At 43.6% G+C, this 27,959-nt stretch overlaps 1 protein-coding gene across 1 annotated transcript in view; it reads right to left on the reverse strand.

Moving 5' to 3' along the window:
- Window positions 1–477: 477 nt before the first annotated feature.
- LOC125988406 (teashirt homolog 2) overlaps window positions 478–27,959 on the reverse strand; it is a 37,263-nt gene continuing 9,781 nt past the window's right edge. Inside the window, exon 2 of the mRNA XM_049753563.2 lies at window positions 478–4,103. Within this exon, the coding sequence (XP_049609520.1) occupies window positions 1,081–4,103 (3,023 nt within the window). The 3' untranslated portion in view covers window positions 478–1,080. The remainder of the gene's footprint in view (window positions 4,104–27,959) is intronic.

Raw genomic sequence — 27,959 nt, forward strand, 5'->3', positions numbered from 1 at the left:
TTTTCTTCACATTTTATATTCACTTTATTTGCCCCTTCAAGCAACTTCATCATACGTGTTGAATTTTTATGAAAAACCCCCCCGCACATTTTTCCATGTGATTGATTTATCCACATCAGTAGACAGAAAGGTGACAGTTAATGGAGTTATTTTTAAAATAGGAAGAAAAAAAAACCCCAAACATATCCAAAATAGAATATTTCTCTTCCTTGCTGTCATGTCCTAGCATGTTATATTTATCTTTTGATAAAAAAAAAAAAAAAATGTTATGCTATTAACGCGCTGCTACTGTCTCCTGTGATAACCGCTGAAGGTATCAAAGCTACAAATTCCGCCATCGGGACTTGCGCTTGTTAAGTCTGTAATTGGTACCAAGTTGCATACGTGACGATATTTTGCTCATAGTCAATGATTTGAAATGAATAAAATAACAATACAAGCTGTTATCAAATGTTAACTCTTTATTTGAATATGTAAAAAAAAAAAAAAGGTGCAGGGATCACCGGTAACATTTGTCTTGCAGCTTGTCCTCATTGCATGTTTTTCTTTTTCGTTTGAAATAATTTTTGCTCTTTGAAATGCTCGGGCCACTTTTGAGACTTGTACAGAGTCCAAATTGATGATTAAATACTAAAGTGCTTTTACTTTCGCTCTCTCTTTTCTAATGGGACACGACACGGCTTTACATAGAAATAGACTGTACAGCTCTGCGCAGAGCGATTCGCTGCACATGTATTCAGGTGTTCTGTATCCCAAAAGTTGCAAAGTACAATTATCGTTTCATTATGTTGACTTTCAAATACAATTGAAACTTGGCATATCATACAAATAATAAATAGTAGTCATAGCCGTGGCTACGCATGCAAGCATTTATGTTTCTTCAAGCAGTAATCGACTTCATTACTGGTGATGAATTGGAGCAGGGTGCAAACGTTTGTTTTAGTGTCTCCGAACGTTTTCCGAACCAGTGTGTCTTTGCCGCCACTCCGTCAAATGTTGAACAGTACTACGCAACGCTAACTGGGAAAAACAGTTGAAATGTCCGACCCGTGTGTTAAAACAAGAACTGTGTCAGTAAAACTATTCTTTGTCCATCTCCACGTACTGCGAGTGGTTGTCAGGGGATTTGCTGTGAGTTTTACTCAAATGGAGTTTGACGGCGTGATTACTGGCGAATGTCCGACAGCACAGCTTACATTTAAATTTAGAGTCCCCGTCCTCCTCCGGGACCAGAGTCTCTGAGACCCGGACGCCGAGAACCTTCGGGAGCTCCGCCTCGTCCACCTTGATCTGATGCTCCACCGGCATCTTGTTCATGTCTTTGATTTGGAAGCCCAGATGGGATTCCAGATGGGAAATGAAGGAGGTTGGCGACCTGAACTGTGAAGCGCAGTCATTGCAGTAGAAGACCGGGTGACCCGTGTCCATGTTCTTGAGGAATTTGGTGCCTCCCGTTTTCCGTAACTGGTACTTCACATTAGCTAGCCAATGACTTATGGTGGTCATGGAGAGTCCTGTGAACTTCGAGATGTGCATCCGCTCCTGAGGGCCGAGGTCTGAGAGAAGATACTTCCCCTCCGAGGTAAGGAAGAGGCTGGAGGCGAACTGAGCTTGCAAGATGAGAAGATGGCGAGGATTCCAGTTGGACTGGCGGCCTTTGCGCTTGTGGACGGAGTAGACCTCGGCGGACACGTCCTCAAAGCGCCTGACGTCCGATTCCAGTTTCATGGCCGGGAGCCTGGATGCGGTGGGCGGCTTTGGCGTGGTGGCTTTGGGAAGCACTTTAACCATGTCGGCGATGTCGGACAGGGCGTACTTCTGTGGCATCGGGGTGGCGGACTGCAGCAGAGAAGATCTTGGTTTGCTGTGTTTCGATTTAGTCAGGTCTATCGGTTGGTCATCGGTTGGAAAAAGAAATGTTTTTTTCGGCTTATTCCTGGCGGGATTACTGAGCATCAACGAGGGCTTGTCGCTGCAATTGTTAGTGTTTGCAAAAATAGACTGGATATGAGAAGATAGTTCATCTGCTCGCGAGTTGTTGGGCTTATTTGCTTTGCCCAAATGATTGTTCAGAACTGACTGCAGCGCACTAAGAGGGTTTACGGCAAGGATATCCAGAGTGTCTTTGAGAGGCTCTGTGACGCCAGCAGAGGGGCTTGGAGTCTTGCCCCTGTCAAAAAAATCGGGGCTCAGCTTCCCTTTGATCGGCTCACTCCCGTCATTCCCACAGTCGGCATCTGGCTTTGAAGAGAAAGAGGAATCATCCTGACAATCGCTGTCGTCCGTCTCCATCAGATCAAGCTTCACACTTTGACTTTCCTTCCCGTCACTAATCACAACCGTTTCTTGTTTGATGTCCAAGTTCTTATGCGTCCCCTGGGGACTCTCAATGCCAGTGGCACCAAGATACTTCTCCTTCGGGGCGAGCACCCTCAGCTTTTGGTTGAACGTTTGCTTCAGCTGAACAGGGGGTGACGCAGCTGTGATGGGGCTGCTTTTGATGAGGCCAGAGATCTGATAGGCGGCGTGAATGCTCGGATAGGCACTCCAGCTTGGCGTCCCTGTTTGGGCTTTATTGATAGCCGAGGCTACTGTGTTAGCTAAAGATTTAAGAATGTCTCCCCCTCCACCAGAGTCCTGCTCCAGATCTTCCTCTCGAAGATAAGGGTACTTAAATCCCCCATTTCCTGCCTTTTGATCTTCACCCTCTTTTTCTTTGTCATCTTTTGCTTCTGTTTCTTCCATTTTGTTTGATGCGCCCTCCCCTTGGCCATCTGTCTCGCTGCTTGCAGGGGAAACATTCTTGGGAGACAACTTTTCTCCATCCGGTTCACCGGCGGTGGGCTCGGCCAACCCCTGGATTTTCTCCACTGACAGCGGATCGAGCGATAGCTGTTTACCCTTCTTGGAAGCAGAGTTGGTCACCTTGATGAAATGTCCTGTCACCATCATGTGTGTGGTGAGTTGCTGTAAGGTGTCATGGGAGCTTCCACACTCCATGCATTTCAAAATCTGAGACTTGCACGTCTCAAACTGCCACGTGTAACTCGCACCGTTCTGATAGCCAAAGCGATTGTTTGCGTTCGAAACTGCACCGGCGCGTTGGGTGTCGCCGTAGCCGGGTGCGCCCGTTGTAGAGTCGGGGGAGCACGGCCTAGCGGTTTCAAAGGCGCGCTTCTTTGATGGTGGCAGTAGTTTGGGCGTGATTACTGGGATTGGCTCCTTTAAAGGCACTTTTTGGTAATGCTTCGTTTTGATCATATGGACGCTCAGATCCTGGAGAGAGTCAAACGAATGACCACAGAACATGCACTTCAGAACTTTCTGCGCATCTTCCTTCCCTTCCAGATCCTGCAAACTACGTTTCTTGGATTTAGAGGATGATGTGGAGGAATTACTCTGTTTGCTGATGTTGTTGTCCTGGTAGTGGCCACTCTTATTCATGTGGACCGTCAACTCCACCAGGGTGTCGTAAGCAGCACTGCAGTCTTTACAGCGGAAGCGGCTAGCACCTGTGAAGACTGAACCGCAGGGTTTGCTGCTTTGACGGTACAAGTGGACCGAACTGAAGAGGTTGGGCTTGGACGTGGGTTTCGGGGAGACGGTCTGCTGCAGGGTCTTCGACAGAGCATCCTGGTGCCAGTCGAACTCGCTCTTGGCGCTTCCGTTGGTGCTGTCGCAGTTGGCTTTGCTGGTGTTTCGGCCCAATTTCAATTCCGTCCCAACACCTGTCCAGTAGGAATCGGAAAGAAAGTTTGCATAGGCTGCTCTCATTTTCTGCAAACTGTTGCCCGTTTCCTCTTTGCGTTTAGAGCTCTCCTCATCCGCCTGGCCGTCACGCGGTGAGGAGTTCTTGAAGTCCGACAGTCTGTCGCAGGTGTCGCTAAGGTGGGACTCCAGATCCGCCTCTTGGTTCGACAGGAGACTGGAGGGAGAGTTCTGGTTGCTGTAACTGTTGGTACTCTTGTTGTCCAGCTCGCGATCTTCGGACACTTTGGGGCTCGTTTTCTCTGAGGATTCCTCCTCCGTCAGGGTGTCATTCTCTGCATCTTCCTCGACGATGGAGTCGTGAAGAGCAGCGTCTTCATCATCAGGCATGTATACTGAAATGAAAGACACAGATGAATTAATGAAGAAGTCAAGACATGGCCAACACAATGCTTCATCAAAATCAAACTGCTTAGCTTCATGCCAACAAAGTTTCTTCTTTGGAACACTCTAAGCATTTCTCCATTGTGTTTGTTCTTATTAAAACGAAGGGAATTTGTATTTAAGCTAATGTGAAAAAAAAGTCTTGCTGTGAGTAATATCACACATCAAACTAAAATGGTGCAGAACGCGTAAGGCAAGCTGATGCATTGAAGTGGAGTGCGCATAATGGTTATTGTAAATGCAGTCTGAGACTCATGACTTGCCTGCAATTACTGTCATAAAATGGTGAATACCATTCCGAATGCTCATCCCTAATTCAGAATATAAACTACACATTCGAGCCGACATTTGCGCCTCGTGAGACCGGCTGGCGCCGGATCCGACGTCTTGACCAACAGTCCGGCGCGGTCTGTGATTCACGACGGGCCATCGACTTAGTGCTGCGTCCAAGGCTTTTCTGGCCTCAACTTGATGTGTTTACAACAGTCATTGGCGACTGAGTGACAAAAGCAAATTGATTCTTTGGAGGCCTGTTAACTGTTATTGCAAATGACCTATTCCACAGTGATTAAGGAGGCCGTGAAGTGCAGTGAAAATGCGAGCCTTGTGCTTCTCTGCGCCAACCCCGAAGCCAACGCAAAAATTTGACGTACTAATGTCGCGACATGCACGAGCAACAAATTAGAAGGCGACGGGGAAACATGACTTCAGCAGATGCTTTGCGAGCCATTCGACATCAGGAAACTGATTTTGCTGACGGCGAAACAGAATTATGTTGCAAATGCGAGCGATGATGAAGAGCAATGAAACTGTACATAAATAACAACTTTCGAGAGATTACCGGCAATCTGTCAGGTCTTTATATTCCCCCCGACAGCCTCGTAAACAGTAATTACATCTTTCATTATTCACCTGTTCCTTCTCCCAACTCATACTGCACAAACATTATTGCTTTCATTAACAGATAATTAAACAACACTATTACTAATTGGCACACTTCCCGTCACGCAATTAGAAGAAGTCTGACTCAGCACGGAGCATTTCACGTGGCTGCGGGAGCGAAGGAAAATCTCCTCTTTAAATGGCCGTCAACGACATCACGACTGCCGTTCTCCTCGCAAGACACTTTGCCATAAACGAAGTTTGTCAGCACAAATCTGAGATGTTTTCCACCTCGCAGCCATGCGGGGAAAATGTGCATTTTGGGAGAGAGACTTGGCAGATGTGCTCTCCTGCTTAAAAAATGAATGGGACATAACAGCCATGTCCGGGTGCACTTATGCCATTCACGTGGTTAATATTTCCTCTCTCCACAGAGCGGCGTGTGCCGGTCCCACGCCGGCCGGCCGGCCGGCTCTGTAAATGCCTTGCTTTTTTGCTTTCTGAAAATAAAACTTTTTCCTTTTTGAATCAATATTTCACAAGCGCCTCCAGAGAAAGCCCGGAGGTGTGTTGCTTGCCAGCTAATGGACACAAGATGGAGATGGGCTTTGGACTTTTAAAACAAATATAGAGAATGTGGCATCATGAACACACAAGAGCCTTCAACCGTGCCATGACCTTGATCCGCCGTAGGAGCGACGTTTTGATTGGCCGACTGACATCCGTGATGGCCTCTAAAACACGTTGGAAGCTGAGGGAACGTGGAGCTATATTTTATTTAGAGTTTTATATGTAGAAGGAGAACACCGGCGGCTCTGACAAGCTCGAGTGGCAAGAACAAACGTCAAAGTGGAGCTATTAGTGGTTTTTAGGCTGGAGGGAAACTGAACGCAAATGCTTGTTGTAAATTCTAAAATTCACTTTAACTTCACCCCTTTTTTAAGAAAATAATTGTGCATTCCGCAAGGGAGTTTCACCGCTTACTGTAATATCAATTTTAATACGAAGGTCTGTCTTATCACACGGGGCAGAATCGTGGGAGATTAACAGCCGCCCTTCCCGCTCTTCTACGCGGTTCTATCAGATGGCCCCGAGTAGCAAACTTCCAGAGGCACCAATTAACCTTCTGGCAGGCGTTGCCGGAAAGTCCCTCTCTTGCCTTTCACTCGGCGTTTGTAACTCAAATATTTCCTAACAGCCTTTTATACAAATTGAGATTCAAGGACAAGACCAAAGATGGATAATTACGGTAATAGCAATGTCATAAACGCAAGACTCACATTTACTCAGTGGCAGAAATTACAGCCCATATTTTAGAGGTAGCCCCTTTTTCCTCTTTTAATTTATTTATTTTCTTATAAACACATTTATGTTTGTAATCATTATTCCCATTACAATTTATGTGCTAAATTCAAATTATAATGTTGCCTACGCCTGCAACTATTTTCCTATTGGGATGAGGATTGCATTTGTTCAAGTGCATGGACAATGCACTCGATGCGGTTCAATTACGGCAGTGACCAAGATTTGATTGATGAGTCACATTCTGCTTCCTGGCCATGTCACATGTCTCCATAAGTTTTGTTCGACAGAACCTCCAGAGTAAAATCATTAGTGCCCCATCATGTGATTTGAGGCTCACACAGCAGAGAAAGGACATGAGCTTGGTCAAAACAGGCCCACTGAAAAAATGGCAGTCAAACAAAGCCGAACATCCAACTTCCAGAAAACTATGGGTTGGCCATATGGAGCATCTTATTTCCATTACAAACCACCACAGAAGAAGAAACCAGCCCACCCTTACCCAAAAGGTACTGCCATGGGGTCGGAAGAAGGCAACCTGACTACCTAGCTTGCAAAACAAGAAGCTGGCATGGCTTACAGGAGATTTAGCATGTCGTAAAGCACCGTTAAAGCCTCCAATCTGTGTCAACGCAAATTTATATCTTCAGACGGAGATATGCAAAGGTCAAAAAAGCCGAGGTGTCCGTCGTTAATCAACCGACTGAAGTGTTTAGAACCTTTATCCGTGAAAGCAGGCTCTTGGCATAGTGAGGCCGAGATTTACGGAGGCAGCCGCCTGTTTGTCAGCCAACACGCTCTGTTCCTCACGTCTACAGAAAGCGGCTAAGTGCTTCGGCCATACTAGATTACTTTTACGGCTACATCCACCCACTGGCAGCAAGTTGTCCAAGCCGATCGCGAAGAGCGTACAGCACCAAATATTTAGTGCGACGTTTGCAACTCAAGAGCGGACGGTGCTGGCTTGCCTGCTCGAGAGACGATTCTCAGGATGTGTCAATCATTTGAGGAATTTCCTGTTTCAACACGCTAGCGTGTAAGAATGTTTCGCCCACAAAAAGGTCAACACCTCATTAAATTCTTAGTAAAAATACTTGCTACATCCATCGAGTTTAAGGCGGGATGTCATGTTTTCAACCATGTGTCCAACGTTTTGTGGGTTCATGTTGAAAATTACGGAATTAAAAATTATTTGAGAAATGACCATGTGACGCACGTGACCATTAGCTGCACCTACATGATTGGAGTGTACATTTTATATGTAAAACAGAGTGAGTTTATACAATCTTCTTAGCCATTTCCTGACACATTTGTGCTTCCGCAGCTTAACAAAATTAACGCCTGTGTGAGTTCAACATAAACAGCAACTTATCATCTTCATAACATTTCATCTTGAAATAAACAGTGTTGAATATAGCATTTTTGCATATTTGTACAATCTCTGCATCCAACTCTGAGTTATGAAGTTAGCATTAGCGCTACTAGCTTTAACACAATGATGGAGTTGGTGACGATTGGAAAATGTTCCAAGCTTACCCAATGACACTACAGTCCTATGCATCAATCAATTTGATTTTTAAAACAAACAGATAGGTTAGAGTGTAAAATATGTCACATTTGAAATAACAAAATGTAATTGTGATAGTGGGATTGAGGTAAATTGAGGTAAAAGCATTCAGAAGCAAAGCAGCAAAAACAAAAGTAGATTGGCACGATTACAAAAAGAGCGCACTATGCATGGACAAAATTGAAACACGTTAAAAGAAGACTACAAAAATATTTAAAATGCTTAAAAGAAATGATAGTACTTTTTTAACTTCACTCAGAGGCTTATCTCATGATTTATTGGACACCAAGGTATTCTGGCTGCAGATGATATGAAGTAGCCGCAGCAATGACAGACATTCTGTTGTTCTTAAAACAATCCATGTGGCGAATCCACATGATTCTCAACCTTTCACATTTATTAAATATAAGAAATTGATAAACAGCTTGCTAATTCAAAGCTCTCCATGACGGGGCATGATACTCGCATTTCCAACTACCCACACCAAAATACATGCACACCTCCACCCACAAAGGCTCTCAGGCTGTCTCAGGCTTCACTTTTGCTGCCCGCCGATCGATATCTCTTTTTACTTCTCATTGATTGCTTAGCGGCGGGAGCGACCTAAGCAGGACTGTTATGACATTTCCAGATTTCCCGCTGTCCTTGCAACAATCAATTACATGTGCATGGCAATCAAAACCTCTTTGGAAAATGAACCTGCCCCGTGACATTTTCATCTTGGAGATTTATGCCACGTAAAACGCAAGAAAAATGGCATCAGTGAACGTTCCGTAGTTGCTGTGGTAACTATCACCTTCTCCCTCACATCAAAGTACCAATTAATGGTGTGTGTCAATTTCAAAACACTTTAAATAAGTGTGGAGGTGTCAGTCAAAAGAAAAAAGTTGGTTTCTAAACAAAGTTGAGCTGCTTGTTTTAGTGCCGAGAACAAGCGAAATAAAAGTCGTGTCCTCGGTGAGCTATGATTAGAAGGCGGCGCACACCCGCCACAAGGTGTAATATTTGACATCTTGAGATCTGACGATGTGTGTGAGTCACGATCAAACGCCGACGCTGTCAGACATCCCGATGACAGACTTGATGACACGCTTGACGTCTGATGTTAATTCTGAACACAGTCACAAAAATAAAGGGGGAAAAAAATGGCCAAGTGTTAATTCCGAGCCCCGCAGCCATCTGTAAATATCTGCGAATGCTTTTCCTCGTCACCGTTTCCTGTCAGGAAGCAGCCGAGGTGCATGCGAGGACGCAGACAGAACAATCAAGCCCGGGCTGCCTCCTTTTGACAAAACATGTCTGGAGGTTAATTGACATCATGAGATGAAATAGTATTTGATTTGCCTTTAAACAGGAGCGTGTCATTACCTCCCTTCTGACCCATTATTTCCTTGCAAGTCTTGAGTCAAGCAGCTCTGATGACGCCCTCGAGGGACTTCAACTACTCTGCCACGCTACGACTGATCATTTCAGGGATTTAGCTAGCGGATATGGATGGCACACTGCACACTGCTTTGCAATGAGCAGATTGGGGATGGGAATTTGGACTCCATCTTTGATGGATAAAATGGAATCGGTTAACTCATCGTTCGAATCACGTTATAACCAATGGCTGTCGGTCAGCCACAACTTCAAACTAGTTAGTGAACCCCGATAATGATTCCGCTTATTTATTCCTCTTAGACAAAAAAGAACACAGAAGGACTTGGCCACTTGGCATCTTGTCCTCGACTATGATCGGGCTTTGAATTTTTGTGAGAATGGCGGAAAAGCAAAGAGGAAAAAACAACAATTCAAGACTTAAGAAGCAACCGTCACGAGGGGAGTTTGCCGCTGGCAAGGCCGATCTGACGCTCACCTCGCTCAGATGTGCCTCTGGGAAAGCTCCCAGATAGCAGTTTTGAAAAAGTGGGTTTCTATAATCGCTCAGAAGGTATTTTGCAAAAACAGATCAATTACGCTCTTATTTATGGGAACATTTCTTCTTTTGTGTCTGAATTAGTTGATGAAGATGAATGCAAAAGGTGCACAGGAAACATTCTCAAATGTTAGTCATCAAACTGTTTTGGGAGATTAATCTAGTGACAAAAATATTCCGGCACGATTATGAAAATTTGAATTTCACCTATGATTGTTCTCTATCTCAATGTTTAAAGCTGTTGGACTGATAGTCTTTTTATTTGGACTGCTCAAAATTGATTGAGACAAATTTTCACGATTTTCAAATATGAGAAACAAAAACCGCATAAAGCTTTTTGGTCTCCTGAAGAAATTAATTTATGTGGTTGGAAAATGCACATATAAAACTGCACTTGTTCAACCCAAATCCTCCTGAGCAGGAATGGATACATTGATTTATCATGCAAGATAAGACGAAGTGTCTTGAAAGGGAGGGTTGCTGATTTGGTTTTGGCTCCAAAAAGCACAAGTCAGGGAAAAGCCCATCTTGACTTCTGTACGGATGACGTAGATTCTACTTTGAGCACATTACGTCCTCCACTAAGCACAAGTTATTCATGCAGATAAATGCCTCGTTCTCGTACAGCCTCAACCTGAATATTTGATGCCCTAATATAATCACATGAAAACTTGCGGCTCAAAAGAGGACAACAGATTGTGTGCGCGGCAAACGACGCTCAACTGGACCCCGAGCCAGATTAATACGACGGGATGGCGGATGCGACACCATCTCCTGCCATCTGGCTCTTCATTTGGCCAAAAAGGATCACAATAATTAAGGCAATTAATCAAAGAAATGTTTTCATGAGCCGCATTCGCTAAGCAGAAAAAACAAAAACACTCAGCACACATCCAACTCTAACGAGCATATTCACCCAGTCACCGCCTCGCTTGTGATGTCATCCAGTGAGGTTGACACCCCTTTTGATGATAGAATATTCCGCGCCCGTCGACCCGAGGCCTAATTGGAAGCGAGCTGTCCGAGAGCGACACAATCTGCTACCCGGAACCCGGAGTCATCACTTTGATGACGCATCACATGAGGCCGCTGCTGCACCGACAGACCCGGAGCCAGATCATGCACCAGCACACACACGCAAACACACTCGCACACACACAGGCATTGACGTCCTGGTTCGTTTTGTCTTCTTGATGATAAAAAAGGAGATCATTAGTGCACTTCATCTTGATGCAGGCAGTCACAAATATGCTGTAAATGCATTTGCAATTGTCCAACAAATCTGTTTTAAAAACCGTTTTAAAATTCCTTCAAAACCTTTACAATGTCATTATCATATGTACTGTATTGTTTTATACATTTTATTGACTACAATCTGTGCTCTCAATTAACATTTGCTGCATTAATCTGTAGGAGCCGTGAACATAATGTCCATTTGTACTTCAATTAATTAAGGTTAGGCTGTAAAATGTAAGATGAATAATTAAATTATTAAATTGAATTACTTTTAATGAAACAACAGCTTTGAAATCATGGCGATCCTATATTGGCTTATAATAACAGTGACCCGCGGATCAACTACTTTAGCGTTCTGTAATAACCAGGAGACGGTCGAGACGTCTCTCACGTACAAGCTCGGATGCTAACATTCCCACTCAGGGTTGTGTACAGTGCTGCGACTAACACACACAAATCAGTCAATATTTACCTCAAATGCAAGACATCAGATTGAGGCTGTGTGCTTAGATATATCCTTACGGGCATCCTTCAATTGTTTATGACATATGGCAATGTTTACAGCACACAGTATGTAGATACGCCTTGAATGTTGTACTCAGCAAGCAAAACAATCAAGGCTTAATGATAAGGATGATTATATCTTTTGAATGAGAAAAAAGTCCAACGTCTGCAAACAAAAATGAAGAAATAAGAATGAAAAATGACTGAAATGTGGGATACAATTACATTTAACACCAATAGGAGGAGCCCCGAAGCCGATAACCCGACTGTGACCTGAGCAAAGATTACAGTATGATGCCGCTCCTTAATCTTGCTTGACTTTTCCACAAACCCCACTTGGCATTTTGTTTAGATTTTTACTGCTGGGTTCAAATGGCACAATTTTGACGTTTTGAGACACAATTGGGATATAAAACATAACACAAACACACACTAAAAACGAATTAAATACATTTAATGTTAATTTTATTGGAACGTTAACTACATACAGAGGAGGTATGTAAACTGTGATGATTTACAATTTGGTACTGATCCAAATTATGATTGCTAGGTCAGTGGAGGGATGTGACTAAAACACCCCCATAGCATCTTCCTTTGCTAGAAGGTAAACAAGAAGCCATCGGGGGGGAGAGTGTTGGAAGTCTGTACAAGTGAGGATGTTCAAAAGCCCCAGTTCGTATTTGTCAGCTTACAGATGATTTTTTTTCCACCCCCGCCCTGGCCGATCCACTCACGCAGACCCCCAGTTCCAGTCTGTCGGCTTAACCGGGCCGGCCGTGCTCATGACACGGCTCTCCCGCAGCAATGCGATGAGGTCCGATGCTTCCTTTCTGCGGAACAGCAGTTTACCCCTCGTTCACCCTTATCAGGGTGGGGGAGCCATCATCTCGCCGTACGCCACTCAAAGAGCGCGGCGCATATTGGAGCTGACCGCTCCAGCAAACAGGGCGGCGCTAATAAAAGAGCATCCTGCTCGCCTTCAGATTTCCCTGATGGACTGTCAGTCAGGAATGTTTGCGTGGCGGCCGCCAGGGAAGTGGGCAGACGTTTAAAGGACCTCGCAACACATGAGGCCTTTGTTCTGCTTAGGAGACACTGAGCGCCTCATTTCACTCACTGTGTGAATGCTGAGAGATGAGCTTTCACACTAACGCGATGGCACATCCTGAAATTTGCCTTCTTTTTTCCAGTCCTTCATCTGCTTGTCTGTATTGTGATGAATAGCAGCAGCACAACTAATGCCATTCCAACTCCAACAAACATTTTGGAATCACGGCCTTGGTATGGAGTTAGTAAATGGAGTGTGAATGTTTTGAAATCCAAGTTAATTATATATATTTTTTTTATTCAGGTTTATTAAGCTGTAAAATCTTTTTTTTTTTTTTTGATAGAATTTGTGGTTAGCAAGTCTGCTTCTCATTTGAGAGTTTTCTGAGTTCAAATTTTGTTGCAGGCCTTCCTGTCTGCTGTTTGCATGTTGAACTCATGCAGGTTGTTCTACGGCTACTCCTGCTTCCTCCCACTTTCCAAAAACATCCATGTTAGGTTTATTCAAGATAAGGGCTGCAATTAATGACTGATTTTAATAATCGATTAATCTGTCGATTAATAATTTATCTTTCGATTAATCAATAAATCACATGAACAGTCCCTTTCTTTACATTGACATTAGTTCAAATTAATAGTTCAGAAATAATTACAATGCGTTTACTGGTTTGCTCTGGAATATTTTGAATAATTGGCAAAAATAATGATCATTGTTTTCCAAAGTAAATCAAAAAGGTTTATTTTGATTAAACACAAAGATAATCAGTCTGCTATCATGGATCAAGGAGTACATACATTTGAGAATATTTACCATTTAGAGGCTGGAATTCTGAGCATTTGTGGAACTTTTAATTGAAAATAAAAGATAAATTGATTACCAAACTAAACGATGAATTGATTATCAAACATAGAAATCGATTATTTGATAATCGATTAAGTGTCGCACCCCTATTGAAGACTTTAAACGGTACATTGGTGTAAATATGACCAGCACCAAAGTAAAGAAAATGGATGGATAATTATTTTTTTTCAATGGCACACAGATGGCCATTCCTCAACAGATCACTTGTTGCTTCCAACACTTACTGCATCACCTTTAGAAAACCCATGATGATATCACAGAAACGCGTCATTTCTCTATGTCCAATCAGATTGCGCTGATGTCATCACATTTGCGCTCACAACCATGTTGCAAGGTGTGAGGAGGCTGCTTTGACATGCTGTGATGGGACGGTTCTTTCTCTGCATAAGATAATGGACAGAATTCTAAAGATGCCGTGGCACTCCAGCACTTAGTCATGCTGCATTTACATACTGCAAGGAATTAGGAAATATCCCAGTTGAAGCTCACCAGGTCTGACCTCAAAGTCTTTCGATCAAATATAATAACAATAAAAAAAATGGCTGACTAGGATAAGAGTATTTGCCTGAAATTATACATGTGCTACACCATAAGTGACATGCCATTAGCGATATTGTGCTAGATAGATGAAGCATATAATTTGAGCTTTCTATAAGGTAGTTTTATGTTAACCTGTTCATATTCCAAAATTACAAATTGATCGAGCAATGTCGAAACCATAGCCTTTAGAATCAATGTGCATTAATAATCAGACCTTGTGCGCCCTTGTGACATCACTTGTTATTTCATTAACTATATCTCACTCACTCCCGGTGGGACCTCCGGTGACTCCCCCTGAGATGGCTCTCTCCCAGCAACATCACCTTCATATGAACCCAAAACAACGACCTGTCCTCCTCCCCCAAAAAAGCAGCCTCCATCAAGGTCAGGCTCTGATGAATGTGATAGTGCAGCTGTGTGTATCCTATTAAAAACAATCTGCATGTCACTCCCCCCTGCCTGCTTTTTTTTTTTTTTTTTTACGAGGCTGCTGGATGCGCTCCAGCCGCAGCTTTCCTCGTACAAGCACTTTTAAGTTTTCAGCAAAGGGAGGCACTTTTTTAACATTCCCACTTCATTAATAGTAGATTGCCACTTTTTCCCTTCATTAAATACAATGAGGAGGCTGCGGATGGAAGGTACGGCTGCGAGATTGCCTCGGCCCGTTGTTTCTGACGGCGCCGAAATGTGACAAGACAACGAGTGTATTGAAAAGAGCCCCCCAATAAAAGCCTCCCCAGTATAAAATGATCATTTTTAAGTGCAAAACTTGAATGGAGCTTTGTCACTCTGACAGCCCGTCGTGACAACAAGGCTGCCCAAACAGAGACGGGTGTTGGCAGCCCCGCAGTTGAAAGTTTCCCTCTTCCAAAAACAGACCCTCCGCTGTTTGTGGATATTCTACAGCGCTGATATCTGCGTGTTGATTAGAATAAAAAAAGAATTGCGTTGAATCGGCGCTCCCCGGAGCAGCACATCAGCCATTGTGTCGCAATGACAGTCACTCCATTGAGCCAATTATTTCTCTTTGACAAAAGCTGCTTAAAAGACTGCTGTCATTGTTGGAGTCATACGGAATAAAAAAATGACATGACGGCTCTAACATACAACCCCACTAAGTATTACTTTTACCACTGGGAAATGATTCCTTTTTCTGGTTAAAGCTGAAGCCTTTGCAGCGCTAATGCAATAATGAAGCCTTTGAAATGGAGATGTTAAAAACTATAATGTTTAGTCTCGCAGGCACGGCAAGTCAATATAGTGTAGTTTAGTCTTTAACATTATGTAAATGCCCATATTCCCCCCCCACCTACTTTTTACAATGGACAGCTAAATGACCAATGAAAACATGTTTTATTGTGATTTTAACTGGTATGGCCATTGGCCAGCAGAGTCTATGAAGCATTTACGTCCACTACAGACCTAACGTTCTCGTCGTCTGAGAAAGAAAGCACACCGACAATACTATTAAAATAAGAGCTGACCCTTAATTCTTTGTTTTTATCAACCGAGAGCTGACAACCTTGACTCATGAACATGTTTCCGTTGAGTTTGACAGATTAATGCAGATCAAAATACGTTGGTTTAATTAGCCATAAAACTACGAATTATGCTGATTTAAAATGTCAATGCTTTGCAATCTGAGCTGGTTTAACCTTGATATACAAGGTCATTTCCTTTGTTTTGGATGTATACTGCAGACATTTGAGTTTTAGATGCCGTAACAGAATTAATTCTGTAGTCTACAAAACCAATTTACAGCTAAATGCGTTCAACCTAATCAGGAAAAACTTGCAGCAAGACAATGGGGCCAAAACACACTGCCAACTCAACAAAGGACTTCATCAGGTGGGGAGAACTGGATACCGGTCAGGTCGATCACTGACAAGCATTTTCTCTCCTGAAGAGGAGATTGAAGGAAGAAACCCCCAGAAGCAAACAAGAACTTGAAAGAGGATGCAGTAAAGACCAAGAAAAAAAATGAAGAATACAACACTCTGCTGAAGTCACTCGGTTGTAGGATTGATGCAGTTGTTACAAGAATTTTTCCACCAAATATTCCATGTTAATCACTACAAGTTAATTTAATATCCTCCATTCCAATATTTTTGCTCACATGAAAAGGGACTCTGTCCTGAGTAGTTTAACATATCTAGATTACCATGAAATAAAAGGTGGATTTATGAATTTCTGTTTCTCAATCATCTTCAGTAGACAAGAAAAACAAATTGCCATTCCAATACTTTTGCAGGGGACGTGTAAATTGATATTAGAAACAAATCTCAGATTTCATATCACAGGGTTTGTTATAGATCAGCTGAAGTAGGAAGAGAAAATTCATGTAGTATAAGCCCCATGATGCGGCCTTACAAATGCATCACAGCTCTTCAAATATTGCCACTGGAAAAGTCAGAGCCACAACAATATTTTCCCTGCGTGACATTTGCGAGGTAAGAGAGGAGGAGTATGTCGCTGACTTTTCTTCTTTATTCACGACATGAGAGAGACAGAGAGAGAGAGAGAAAGAAGAGAGTGGTTAATTTATTGAAAAGATGGTAGGCGGATGAAGCAGCGGCACGGAACTGATACCCTGCACGGCTGTAGGTTGTGCGCCGAAGGAGGGGGCAGAGAGATGGGGGCGGTAACAGGGGGGGCCTGGGGGGAGCTGCGTGGACCGGTGCGACAGAGGAACGGTTAATGGAAATGAGTGACAGGCTTTCAGAATGATTTACAACGGGTGGTGCTGCGGCAGAGGCGGCGCTTGATGGATGATCCTGAAAGACGGAGACGAACCATAAATCATGTCTGGGAATCATTGACAGAGATAAAGGAGGGCGAGAAAAAGCAACGGCATTGACGTTCATTCTTCCAATAATGTACATTGACGAGTTACACTACGGAGCCTTAATTAAAAAGTGAACATGGGTTCCCCCCCCACCAACCGGCTGTCCTCCCCCATCCCTCTGTATTGCCTTATCAATGCTAATTAAGGATGCAGCATTCTTGACCCAAACACACTTCCGCCACGAGTTAAGTTTCTGCGCCAAAAGATAACTTCTATGCCTCTTCCTCCCAAAAACAATACTTGACAAATTTCTTAGTACATTTTTAGGCACATCTTCATGGTTCTATAGGGAAACATTGCATGTAGGCTAAAGGCTAACATGACTGGTGTAAGAAAAGGCTGCCATTCTTAATCCATCCATTTTCCAGTGTTTATGCTGTCCGGGGTCAAAGGTGAGCTGAAGCCTATCCCAGCTGATATTGGGGGAGAAAGGCAGGATACATTTTGAACTGGTCATCAGTCAATCGCAGCGATATGCTAAACAATCAATCAGTCTCACATTCACATCTTTTCTCTTCAACGATGAAGAGTAATTGTGTATTAGTTGTCAAATAGTGGACTCCACTTTTAAAATACATTCAATCTGAAAATGCCATTCAGCTGTTTGACTGAGGGAAAAAAAATCCCCCTCAATTCAAATCAGTTGTATTTATTTGCCCCTCATCACGGTGGCGACGTTTGCATGTTCTTACCTAAGTCTGAGTTGCATGCAAATCTATTTCTGAGAATGCCATCTGTCAATTGTTTCCTTATTGTCTTCAAGCATCCACGTCTTCGTGTATTGGCCGCAGCCTTATTCCAGGAAGGGTCTACAAATTGTCAAACTGACCTGAGAGTTTGCATGTTTGATTTATTGTCTTAAAAATCAGACATGTACACAAAAGTGAGTGGTGCCACCATCTTGACGATGGCGTCGGTGTGTCTTGAGTGCAGATGGCACTTTGATAAACAGGAGCAACCCTGCAGGAGCCAGCATGAGTGGCATTCCACATCAGCTGAGCTCGCTTTACGTGCGCACAATAGAGCAATGAGGTGAAAGTAATCCTAAACATCTGTCCGCTGGGTCCTACACGCACATGCTGTTTGTTCAAGTTCTAGGAAAGACATTAGAAAGTGGGGGTGGGGTTGATGGAAGGGGGCTGTTGGAGCAGATATCACTTTGTATTCTCGCCTCCAGAGGGATTAGGCTCATGTTGTCCCTCCTTGCCGTCTTGCCACAAACAAATCATGCATATGTTAAAGCATATCAGAAATAAAATTCATTAGCAGATTAAATGGACACAAATTGATTTTTGCTCATCAAGACTTTAGTCAATCATGTGAATCTAAAGGGAATAGCAGAGTGATATTTCCAATATTTTTTTTCCCATTTTTCTTTTATTGCTGGTGTAAATAATAATTGATTGTTTGTCTTGGGCTCCCTCCTTACGTGGTCCAATCAAATACAGGAGGCATAAGACGGGATCGGGGGGGGGGGGGGGGGGGGGGGTGAACTCGCTCTCCCGCCATCCCACTGTGAGCAGACATGTTGGCAGGCCGGAATAAAAATGAAGAGACAATGGCCATCGAGCGTTGAGAAGCTGTGGCGACACAATCGGTCCTGAGCGAATGTGTGCGTGCTAAAAAATCATTTCCGTTTGAAGGCTTGAAGTTGTTCAGATCATGTTTGATCGCATCCCTGCATCAAAACACACTTTGATAGACAAGGCAAATAATTAGGTGTCATTCAAACGTCGGACTTCTTTCTCTTCGCCATCCCACTTTTATTATTTTTTTCCTCGTTACTTTCGTCTGCTCGCCAAACTCAAACCAAAGTCCTCGATCGACTCTCGAGCTCGACAAGTCAAAGAGCCGCTAAGTAATGAACTCCTCCGAGTCATTAGCCGATCGTAGCTCGCACTGATCTTTAACGGTCTTAAAAGATGATCCATACGTTAATGAAGCTCGGTCTGCTGTTGGCTCGGAGCCCGAAATGGGACGGGATCAAATCCTTGAGGGATACTTTTCTCATTTTTGACTCGATTTAAGTATAGCTGTCCAACATTAGAAAATACGTTAGAAAATAGTTGTTACTCCATATTTTCTACAAACAAATATCAGTTTATAGAGCTAAGTGTCCCTTGTATTGTCCTCCAACTTAAAGATATACGTAAATAAAAACAACTCAACGAAAATGTTTTGGAACAAACAACTCGCTTGCTTTATTGCGCTAACATTATTGCCGTAAATGTCACTAATTAACATTTTAAGCTTTGTTTTCATCTTTAAATAAGATATTCCTTTCGTAGGGTTTCACAAATTCAATTTTGAGGGGGGGGGGGGGATGCCATAAAATTCTTCTCGCCAAACAAGTAACCTTTGACAAAATGGGGGAAGAGAGCAAAGTACACCAAACGGTGAGCTTGCTGAAGCTGCTGCCCAGGCGACCCGGCTCCAGATAAGCTGCGGTATGGACAATTTTGACGAAGCATTCTAATTCAGAGCATGTTTGTGGCCGTCAACTGTGCCTGTGCCCAGGCACCAGCAGGACGTCCTACAAGGGCCTCCAGCACGTAATGTCCGAAAGCCTAATCCCTCCCTTCTCTTTGCCGCCGCTGAGGCTTCTGCCGGGACCACCCTGCCGGCCGGGCCGCGCCACATGACAGGATGCTGCTACTCAGAACTCAGAGCCGTCGCATTGTGTTTCTTGGAGCGCGTTGAAAGCAAATGGCAGTTAAAGGGCCGCAGTGCCCGCAGTAAAAAACAAAAGCCGTGCAGTCATTCATCAAAGTCCAAAAATACCCCCAACAGCCGACAACCCGCCCACTCCCCTGCGGGCCCGGTGTGCCTCCCACTCTGAGCTTTAACTAGGACTCCAAATAATTCCAGAAATGACAAATGATACTTATATCTCTGGCCTGTGCCGAATCAATAAGCATGCAGAACAACGATCCATCTTGGGACGTATCGACAGATGTGGCTCAACATCTGTGAGGATGCGCTTGGCGGTTGCATTGTGGTGGGCAGGGCCAAGTGGACGTTAGTGAAAAAAAAAAAAAAAAAAAACGATTGTAAGGGTTTAGCTTCATCCGCAATGTAGAGAGACCTTTCATAAAAAGCGGGATGCGGCTCAGTCCGACGAGAGCACCTCCACGTGGGTACATGGCAGTTGCATGAACCCAAAGCGACCCCTTTGCTAAACCCCCACAACTGCCCCCGTGCGCCGCCCCCCAAGCACAAGAGCAGCTGACAGATCACACTTCAGAGCAGCTTTAGCTGCAGCTCCCCTTGAGGGGCTGTGATGGATGACTCCCGCTGCCACCTCCATCCTTTTTCTCATCCAATCTGACTCCTCGCAAGGTAGACCTCAAATCCGCTCTCACGTTTAAATGTTCTATTTTGACTTTAAAGACCGAGTGGCTTGGAAATGGCAAATTAACAACAGATTCCGACTGAGTCAAAGGAAGCAATCTCGAAAATGAGAGCTCCGAAAAAAAAGCAAGACAATGTTGTGTAGGGACGAGAAGTCATTAGTACGAGGGGAGATGTTCAGACCCCTGCTGATCTGAAGGCATTGAAGAGCAGTTAGCTTAGCCATCTGGTAGACAATTATGGCGGAACAAACGCACCGCCTCAGCAAATAAAGCTCGCCTCATCAATCACCACAATGGCCGCAAGTCGGCCTCGTATTGGCTCTGATTTAATAACCCGATGAACTGCGGCGGTGTCAGCTGGTGAACATTCCTCCAGCAGTTTGTGCGTCCGAGAAGCTCCAAATGTAAATAACTCAAAGAGGCTATTCGGATATGGTTTATGTTGGCTTTTGACACACAGGATGGCAGACTACTAGCGATGGACATTTGACTACTTTTCCTTAATAAACTATCGGAAAATGAAGAATCAATTAATAAATCGATGTAGGGGTTAAAAAAACAATTTGATGCCAAATTGGGCCTCTTTCGACAGCAAACTGAATCAACAGCACCTGCTGGTAGTAAACCAGTACTGCATTCCATTCGGACTCGTGACACAATTAACAGTCAATTCCACACAAAGAAAGAATTGCTAATGGTCAATCAATGGATTATTCAGTCTGTCCCTTGGTACTCGAAATAAAAAGTACACTCACTCTTAACAAGCTTTGACCCACAGTACTGGTTAGGATGTGTCAATCTGCCGCATACTAATTAAGTGTGTTGCGGCTAAACAATTCCAACAGAGATCAACAAAACATCAATATATGTAGAATAGAACCTCCAAAGTAGAATTGATTTCAAATTGGTTGGTCATTGTAGTACTATATTTCTGCACACTGCAAATCATAACTATTGTATGCCTTCATTCATTTTCATTGTGAAGTTTGGGAAACTGGCACATAAGCAGTCAAAATAATAAAACTAGCATAATGTATGTTCTTAACGATAACCCAGCATAGAGACAATTTGCATCAGTGAAAATTAAAGCTGGTGGAGGTTAAAAGTGACAAACGTTTAAAACATCCCCTCCTTCGGGTTTCAAGCCATTTCCTTAATTAACGTTTGCCTCATGCTTTTAATTGCGCTCACACTCCCCCGTGGGACCTGAGTGTGGCTTGTCTGGTAATTGCAGATGTTGATATGAGATGATGGTGCCGCCGTGTCAAGTTGAACTGCAGAACTTACAAAAGGAGGATGAGGAGGAGAAGGAGAAGGAGGGCGAGGGGAGGAAGAGGCTGAGTTTCACCTGAATGCAGGTCAGTCTTTGTGCGGTAAAAACTAAGCTGTGTTTTCTGGGTTGTGGCCCGCACGGAGAGAAAAGAAGTAGGCCACCGCCGCAGTCTCCAGTTCGGCTTTGTACACGCCTCACCTGCCAACTCGCGTTGTCCCTTACAAAGCTGGACGTGAGCTGCTCTGGCAACAAGCAAATGTTTTCGTTTACCTCGGGGGCATCTGTACTCGGTGGCAGGACTGGGAAGGGTCACACACTTTTGGTTTGGGAAACCGCAATATGTGCAAGACAGAGTGAAGAGCAACTGCAAGACTAGAAGACTGGACAGCGAGGCAGCTAGCTCTTGATTTTCAGTCATGTGCAAAAATGTAGTCCACTTCTAGCTTAGATGAAATAGCAGGACACATACAATCAGAAAATTTTTGAAGAGAGGACCGAGAAAGAAGCCATTACATTTTAATGAGGATCAGGATAATGGTGCAAGTATAGATTTTTTTTTTTTTAAACATGGATTGGTGGATCAAAGCGCTTGAAGTCTGAAGCTCAGAGCTAAACGTCTTCACATTCAAATAGACAAGTCAAGGGTAAGAAAATAAAGTAGTGAGGGAAATGTGAGCATGTCAACATGTGGAAGCAGTCGAGTCAGTCAAGCAGACAAACAAATGCTCACAATGAACCAAAGTTAGACAGTAGACACACTAATCTGGGGAATCGCACTCCATCTTTGACACCTGTTATCTAGTATCACCCTATTTTTACTACTGTCTTTTTAAAAAAAATAATCATGCTCCATACTTCCATTGTCTTTGTTTCTTTCAGTTTTGCTTTCTTTGGCAACCCACCGAGGTTGGGCCTCAATTGACCATTTTTAAATGCGAGTCGGCGACTGACACTCAGTGGCCATGTCAGCCATGCCAAATTTCCAATGCGTGTTTTTTTTTTTGTCACCTTTGCAAATGTATTCAGTTTTCTGGAAGTCAATTAGAGCAGCAGGGGCTAGGAGTGTGTTTTTCAGAGGACACGTTAAAGCTCCGCACATATTTATTTGCTGCCATCGCGGCTGAGGAGCCGATGACAGCCCGTCATGAGTTGACTTCTTTGATCAGCCGTCTCGAAAAATAAATAAAAAAATAAAAATAAACGCTAAGGGAGGCGGGTGGCGGGGAGTAACCATTGCTGACAAGTGAAAAGAGAAACCCAAAAGGTACACAAAATGTTTATAAAGCACAATGCGAAAAAACCAAGAGGCAGAAAAGAGCTGATAAAAGACGGACAAGGATGTGACAAAAGTGTCGCTAATCAAATGATCAAACAAGGCCAAGGAGCCTCACAATCGAGAGCGACTTTGAAAGGACTCAGCGGGACGAATCAAAGTTTAGCCGTTTATTTCAAACCGGAAAATCGTATCTTTGAGACTATTAGCGACGCAGCCGGTCGAAGTAGCAAAGTGAGGAGTTACTCATATCCTGCCTCCGTTTAATGATTCACCACCGAGGAGCGTCCACACGCTTCCAGGAGGATTCAAATCCCTTTTCCCATAGCCTCTTTCAGTCGGCATGATAAATGACACCCGTCATTCCACCGCTGCCAAACAGCACAGAGGGGAATTGTACTGATATATGATTCACAAGAACAGGAAATAAACTCGGCCTTTCAGTGCAGTATTCCTACTCGCCAAGTAGGACGGACCTGGACAGCATCAAGCTCTCAGAGGAAGGGGGGGGGGGTTCTGCCGGAGCCCAAAAAGGGAATGGACGGGGGTTCAAAATGCTTCTTACGACTGATGAAAGACACGAGTTGCTGCAATAAAACAAAAGCAAGCTCGGGAGGGGTCGCGCTATTTAACAGAGGCTCAGCTAAAATACGCAATTATCAAACGGAGGCAAAATAGGAAGAAACAAGAATGCGCAACCTCCCTTTGCCCCCAATTACACTGCTGCGAGCAGGGCTAATTAGCGCTTAGCTGATTTGAGGGAGAACTTGCACAGATCTGATGTGAGCTCAGGAATTACTTTCAAAAAACATGCGGCCAATTTTAGACGACTGTATGAGCGCTTGAATGTCCAAATAGCCACAGCGACTGGGGAGGCTTCTGGGATGTGACCTTTAGGAGTGCTCGGCCTCCCCAATCAGAATGCTAAGTAGGGCATGAAAAACAGCCGTATTGAAATTGTTTTGCCAAATTGGTTTTTCGGTCAGTCTGCATTTTCACTTCAGAAAGCCTCAAATTAATGAAGTACAATTCTTTTTTGGTGTCCTCAAAATGACTTTTCGTGATCTATTTCTTGTCAACAAAAAAGTGAGTAAAATAAGTGAGTTTTTTAATCATTTGAAATTGAGTTCAAACACTGCGTAGGTAAAATTGCTAAATCTATTTCGGATTTTCACCTATCGCAGGTGGGAGCTCAAGACTATCCAAGCCGACTGCCAACCAGACTGAAAAAAAAATCGTCACTGAATCATTTCCATATTAGTGTCTCGTAAAAATAGTAGCGAGTAATCGTTAAAAAAGTCACTCAATCAGAATTAGACTTTGCGATTGACAATGTAAATCCAAGTGCATGGTAGGAGGCACCTCCTGCTGCAGAACCTCAGACAAGTCCCATTTTCACTCACCCCACCCCCTTCGGGCCGGCGATCAGCAGTGGGCTGCCTCTTGGGCTCCGAGCAGCGACATGTGCCCAGGGCCGGCCGGGATCAGCAGCACTCAATCACCCAGACAGCGACATCCTTTCGCCATCACTATCAGAGAGGCCCTTTTCGGAGAGGGGAGGAGGGTGTTGTGCTGCTGGGGTGGATATTTATGTGTAGAGTCACACATACACACACACACACACACGCACACACACTCGCACGGTTGATGATATACTGTGGACCGGAGCTGTGTAGTTCATCTCCTCCTCATTTCCAGCCTCTAAGCACATCCCTGTTGTTTGTGGCCCTCTCAGCTTCTCTGGTCTGACTCCGGAAATGTAAAAGTGACTGACTGGACCTCACTATCAGCGATTGCTTTGTTGGAAAATGTGCACCAAATGACTAAAAATATGTAGGCAGTATTTCTGGCGCTCGACACTTTAGTTGATGAGTGGCTATATTTTAAAGTAACACAATTGAGGTGGAATTCGATTACAGTGTTCAACAGTCAACAGTTTATTTTTTGAACGACTTCTCAAACTTACACTTTTAAAGAAAGTTAAAAAGGCCATGTTTTGCCTCTTGATCACAGTGAATGTGTGAGGTGCTCCACATGACTTCTGCAGAAATATGACAGACTAAAGTCACGCCTGTGTCATTCATGGAAATTAAATCAAAGTGGGTCAATAATGAACAGACAAAGAATTCCAGCGCTCCAGTTTGAGCTGTGCTCCATGCTGCTACAGTCTGAAGAAAAAAAAAAATGCACAGCAGTAGATGACCATGATGAATCCCACCAGGAATCCTCCAATTAAAAATTATGTTTGACTCGCTCATCAGTGAGGTCACACAGCTCTCATCTCTCAGCCTCAAATTTAGCAATAGTAGAAACATTATTAAATTGTGTCACTTTGACCCAGCCCAGGAATGAAAGACTTCCTTGATGGGGTGGGGCGTAACTACTTCCAGGTTAACAGCACGTAAGTGGCTTAGAATTTTGAAAACCCTTTGGGATTGTCTAACATAGCCGAGGTCAAAAGTCTTTGTTTTTGTCTCGGTTTTACCCACTTTTGGCCATTCCGGCCACTCAAAATGTCAGTTTGTGAAGATTTTTCCTTTAACTAGCAGAATTGTGAGATTTTCATGCTAGGACTGGACCTGGATTGTTTTTCAGTTTTGGCTTGGCCCGTCAGCAGTCTGACGACTGATATCAACTGCAGATGTTTACAATTAGCTGGACGCCGTCCCAGAGCAGTGCTCAAAGTTTTACTAACCGTCAGAAAAATTGGTATTTTCCACAATAAAACACAAAGACACATGTACAAGAAAACACAAGAGTGCTTTTAAAAAACTGATCAAACATTTGACATTAGCTCAAATATCCTTTGTTGCATTCATTTGGGTATTACTGTACAGCCACACAGATGTCATTTGGATATTGAAGTTTTATCTCGCACTCGACAAATGCTACTCCGTATGCACTAAAACAAAAAACTAAAACTAATACAAAAACTAATACGAAAATAAATTTTAAAAAATCCAGAATAATTTTAATCCTGCTACACACAAACCGAAAATTACATAAATATAAGCATGTTTCCTGTTTTCCAGTCAAAGCTAGTAAAATTGTGAGTCGACGACTCGGGATTTTCCTGACCTATTAGTCATGAGTTTAGAGGGATTTTTTTTATCTGCTCGATAAACCGACAAATATCTCGAATGTTAAACCGGTGCAATATTTACGATCCCAAAGCCTTCTGTGGTCAACACGGAGTTGGGCCGAGCCACGAACTCTAATCGTGATATAAAATACAACAATAGCCGATGAGGAAGCGACTAAAAAAAATAAAAATAAAATAAGAACGTACTACGTGATTACTTTTGTGCGTGGTTGCTCACATTTTAGAAGCGTGATGAGATGCTAAAAATCAGTATGTGTGTAAACAAACTAGTCTACACCCAGTTTGCCCATTTTTCGGCTCCCGACCATTGAAAGCTTCAGCTTCCACAGGCTTACTGCACAAAAGGATAATGCTGTTATCACATGTGGCCCAGATTCACAGGCCAACAATAGACACATACGGTTCCGAGGGACGTAAATCTGCACCAGACACCTCTAAAGCCAACCGTCGGCTGTGTTCAGTTTAGCTCACGACAGCACAGAGCACTTTGGTGTTTCCAGCTCCACCCTTTTGGTATAGCGCAGAAAAAAAAAACCTCACTCCGAACAAATTACCCAAATAATGGTAACGTCATGTAAATTAACATATTGGGTTGTCGATCGCAGCTGGCTGCTTGTAAACCCTTCCCCATGCACACGGCTCTAGTTGCATTCCAGCTCTTTATCCAACCAAAGGTGGAGATGATCCACTCCTACGACAGGGCCTTCCCTTTGTGTACTCATGTGTTTGATGTTGCTGTGACGACGGGGCTGGGCCTCCACGCCCTGTCTGTTGCGGTGCGTGCGTAAAACAGGTCCAAGCGAATAGGCTACCTGAGGTTCGTCATCAAACGCCAGCGATAATTAGAGAGCAGAAATACGGCCGTACGTTATTTTGATGATCATTTACTTCCCGTCCGGGCTGAAAGAGTAAACAGCCACCCACCAGTTTAATCACAGTGCAGTTATCTTCCTCTGTGATATTACCCCGCCCTCATGACTTGACACTGAATGCCATATTTATTTTATGGTGGGGGTGGTGGTAGATGTCTGTGAGGAGACAGCCAGCGGAAAGAATCACGTGCACAAGACAATGGGCCAACTTGACTACAATAATAGTGTTTATCAACGGAGCAGCCGCATGCTGCGCAGACGATCTCAAAAGTAACCGTCTATTTTCCTCACGGCAGCTGACACAGCTCGTGTTTTAGCAGGTCCTCTCGAGATTTTACCACCAATGGAAATGCAGGCGACCTTTGGCAGGAAATAAGAGGGGTGGGGGCAAGAGCCGAGGCGGCTTTTCATCATTTGAGCCAAATCGGAGAAGGAAATGAATATGGATGTCCTCAGGCAAGAGGGGGAGATGGGCTCATGAGGTCCCTCAAGGAAATGGCTGGACAGAAGCGCAACTTCTCAGATGGGTCAATCTCAACATCTCAAACACAATTCCAATCTGATGGGGATTATTTTAGGCCAATACTAATTATGACATTTGGCAGAATACAATTCCAAAGAACCAATTGAACCTGTCAATACAAAAAAATATATAAAATGAATCGTCGGTTGAACGTATTCATAATATATTTTTAGTCCCTTATTGCTTAAAACAATTAAGATATGTGTTAAATTTGAAAATGTTTCTGTTTTACTGTTTTCTAATAGTGTATATAACTACAACAGAGAGAGTCTGTTGTAAATTGTAATATTTCTATTGTGTAAAAATAGAAATTGACAACAGAATGTCAGATTTTGAACAATTGGAGACATACAGACATTAGTATGTATCTACTGTGCTGATCTAAATTATGCTTGGCTGGCCTTGTTCTCTACTGAGTGCCATCTTAATATAAGATTAATGACCTTGAAAATAAAATAGGTGAAAAGCAAACTGGGTCAAAACTGACTACAATCGGCCCACGCTGCTTGTAGAAAGCTGCTGCCAGCTAGAAAAGGCCTCCGCTGTTGCTCAATCTCTCAGCGTGCTGAATAGTGGCGATGACATCAGTGGCCGCCCACGGGAAGTGTGCGCGTGACGAGTCCGCACAGTTCCCACCGGCGGCCTTTGCTCTTCGCCAGACGAGCAAGCCGCTTCCTGTACAAAGACATCCCTGTGTTATATAAATC

Source organism: Syngnathus scovelli, chromosome 2 (genome assembly GCF_024217435.2).
Source record: "Syngnathus scovelli strain Florida chromosome 2, RoL_Ssco_1.2, whole genome shotgun sequence".
In the NCBI taxonomy this organism is placed as follows: domain Eukaryota; kingdom Metazoa; phylum Chordata; class Actinopteri; order Syngnathiformes; family Syngnathidae; genus Syngnathus; species Syngnathus scovelli.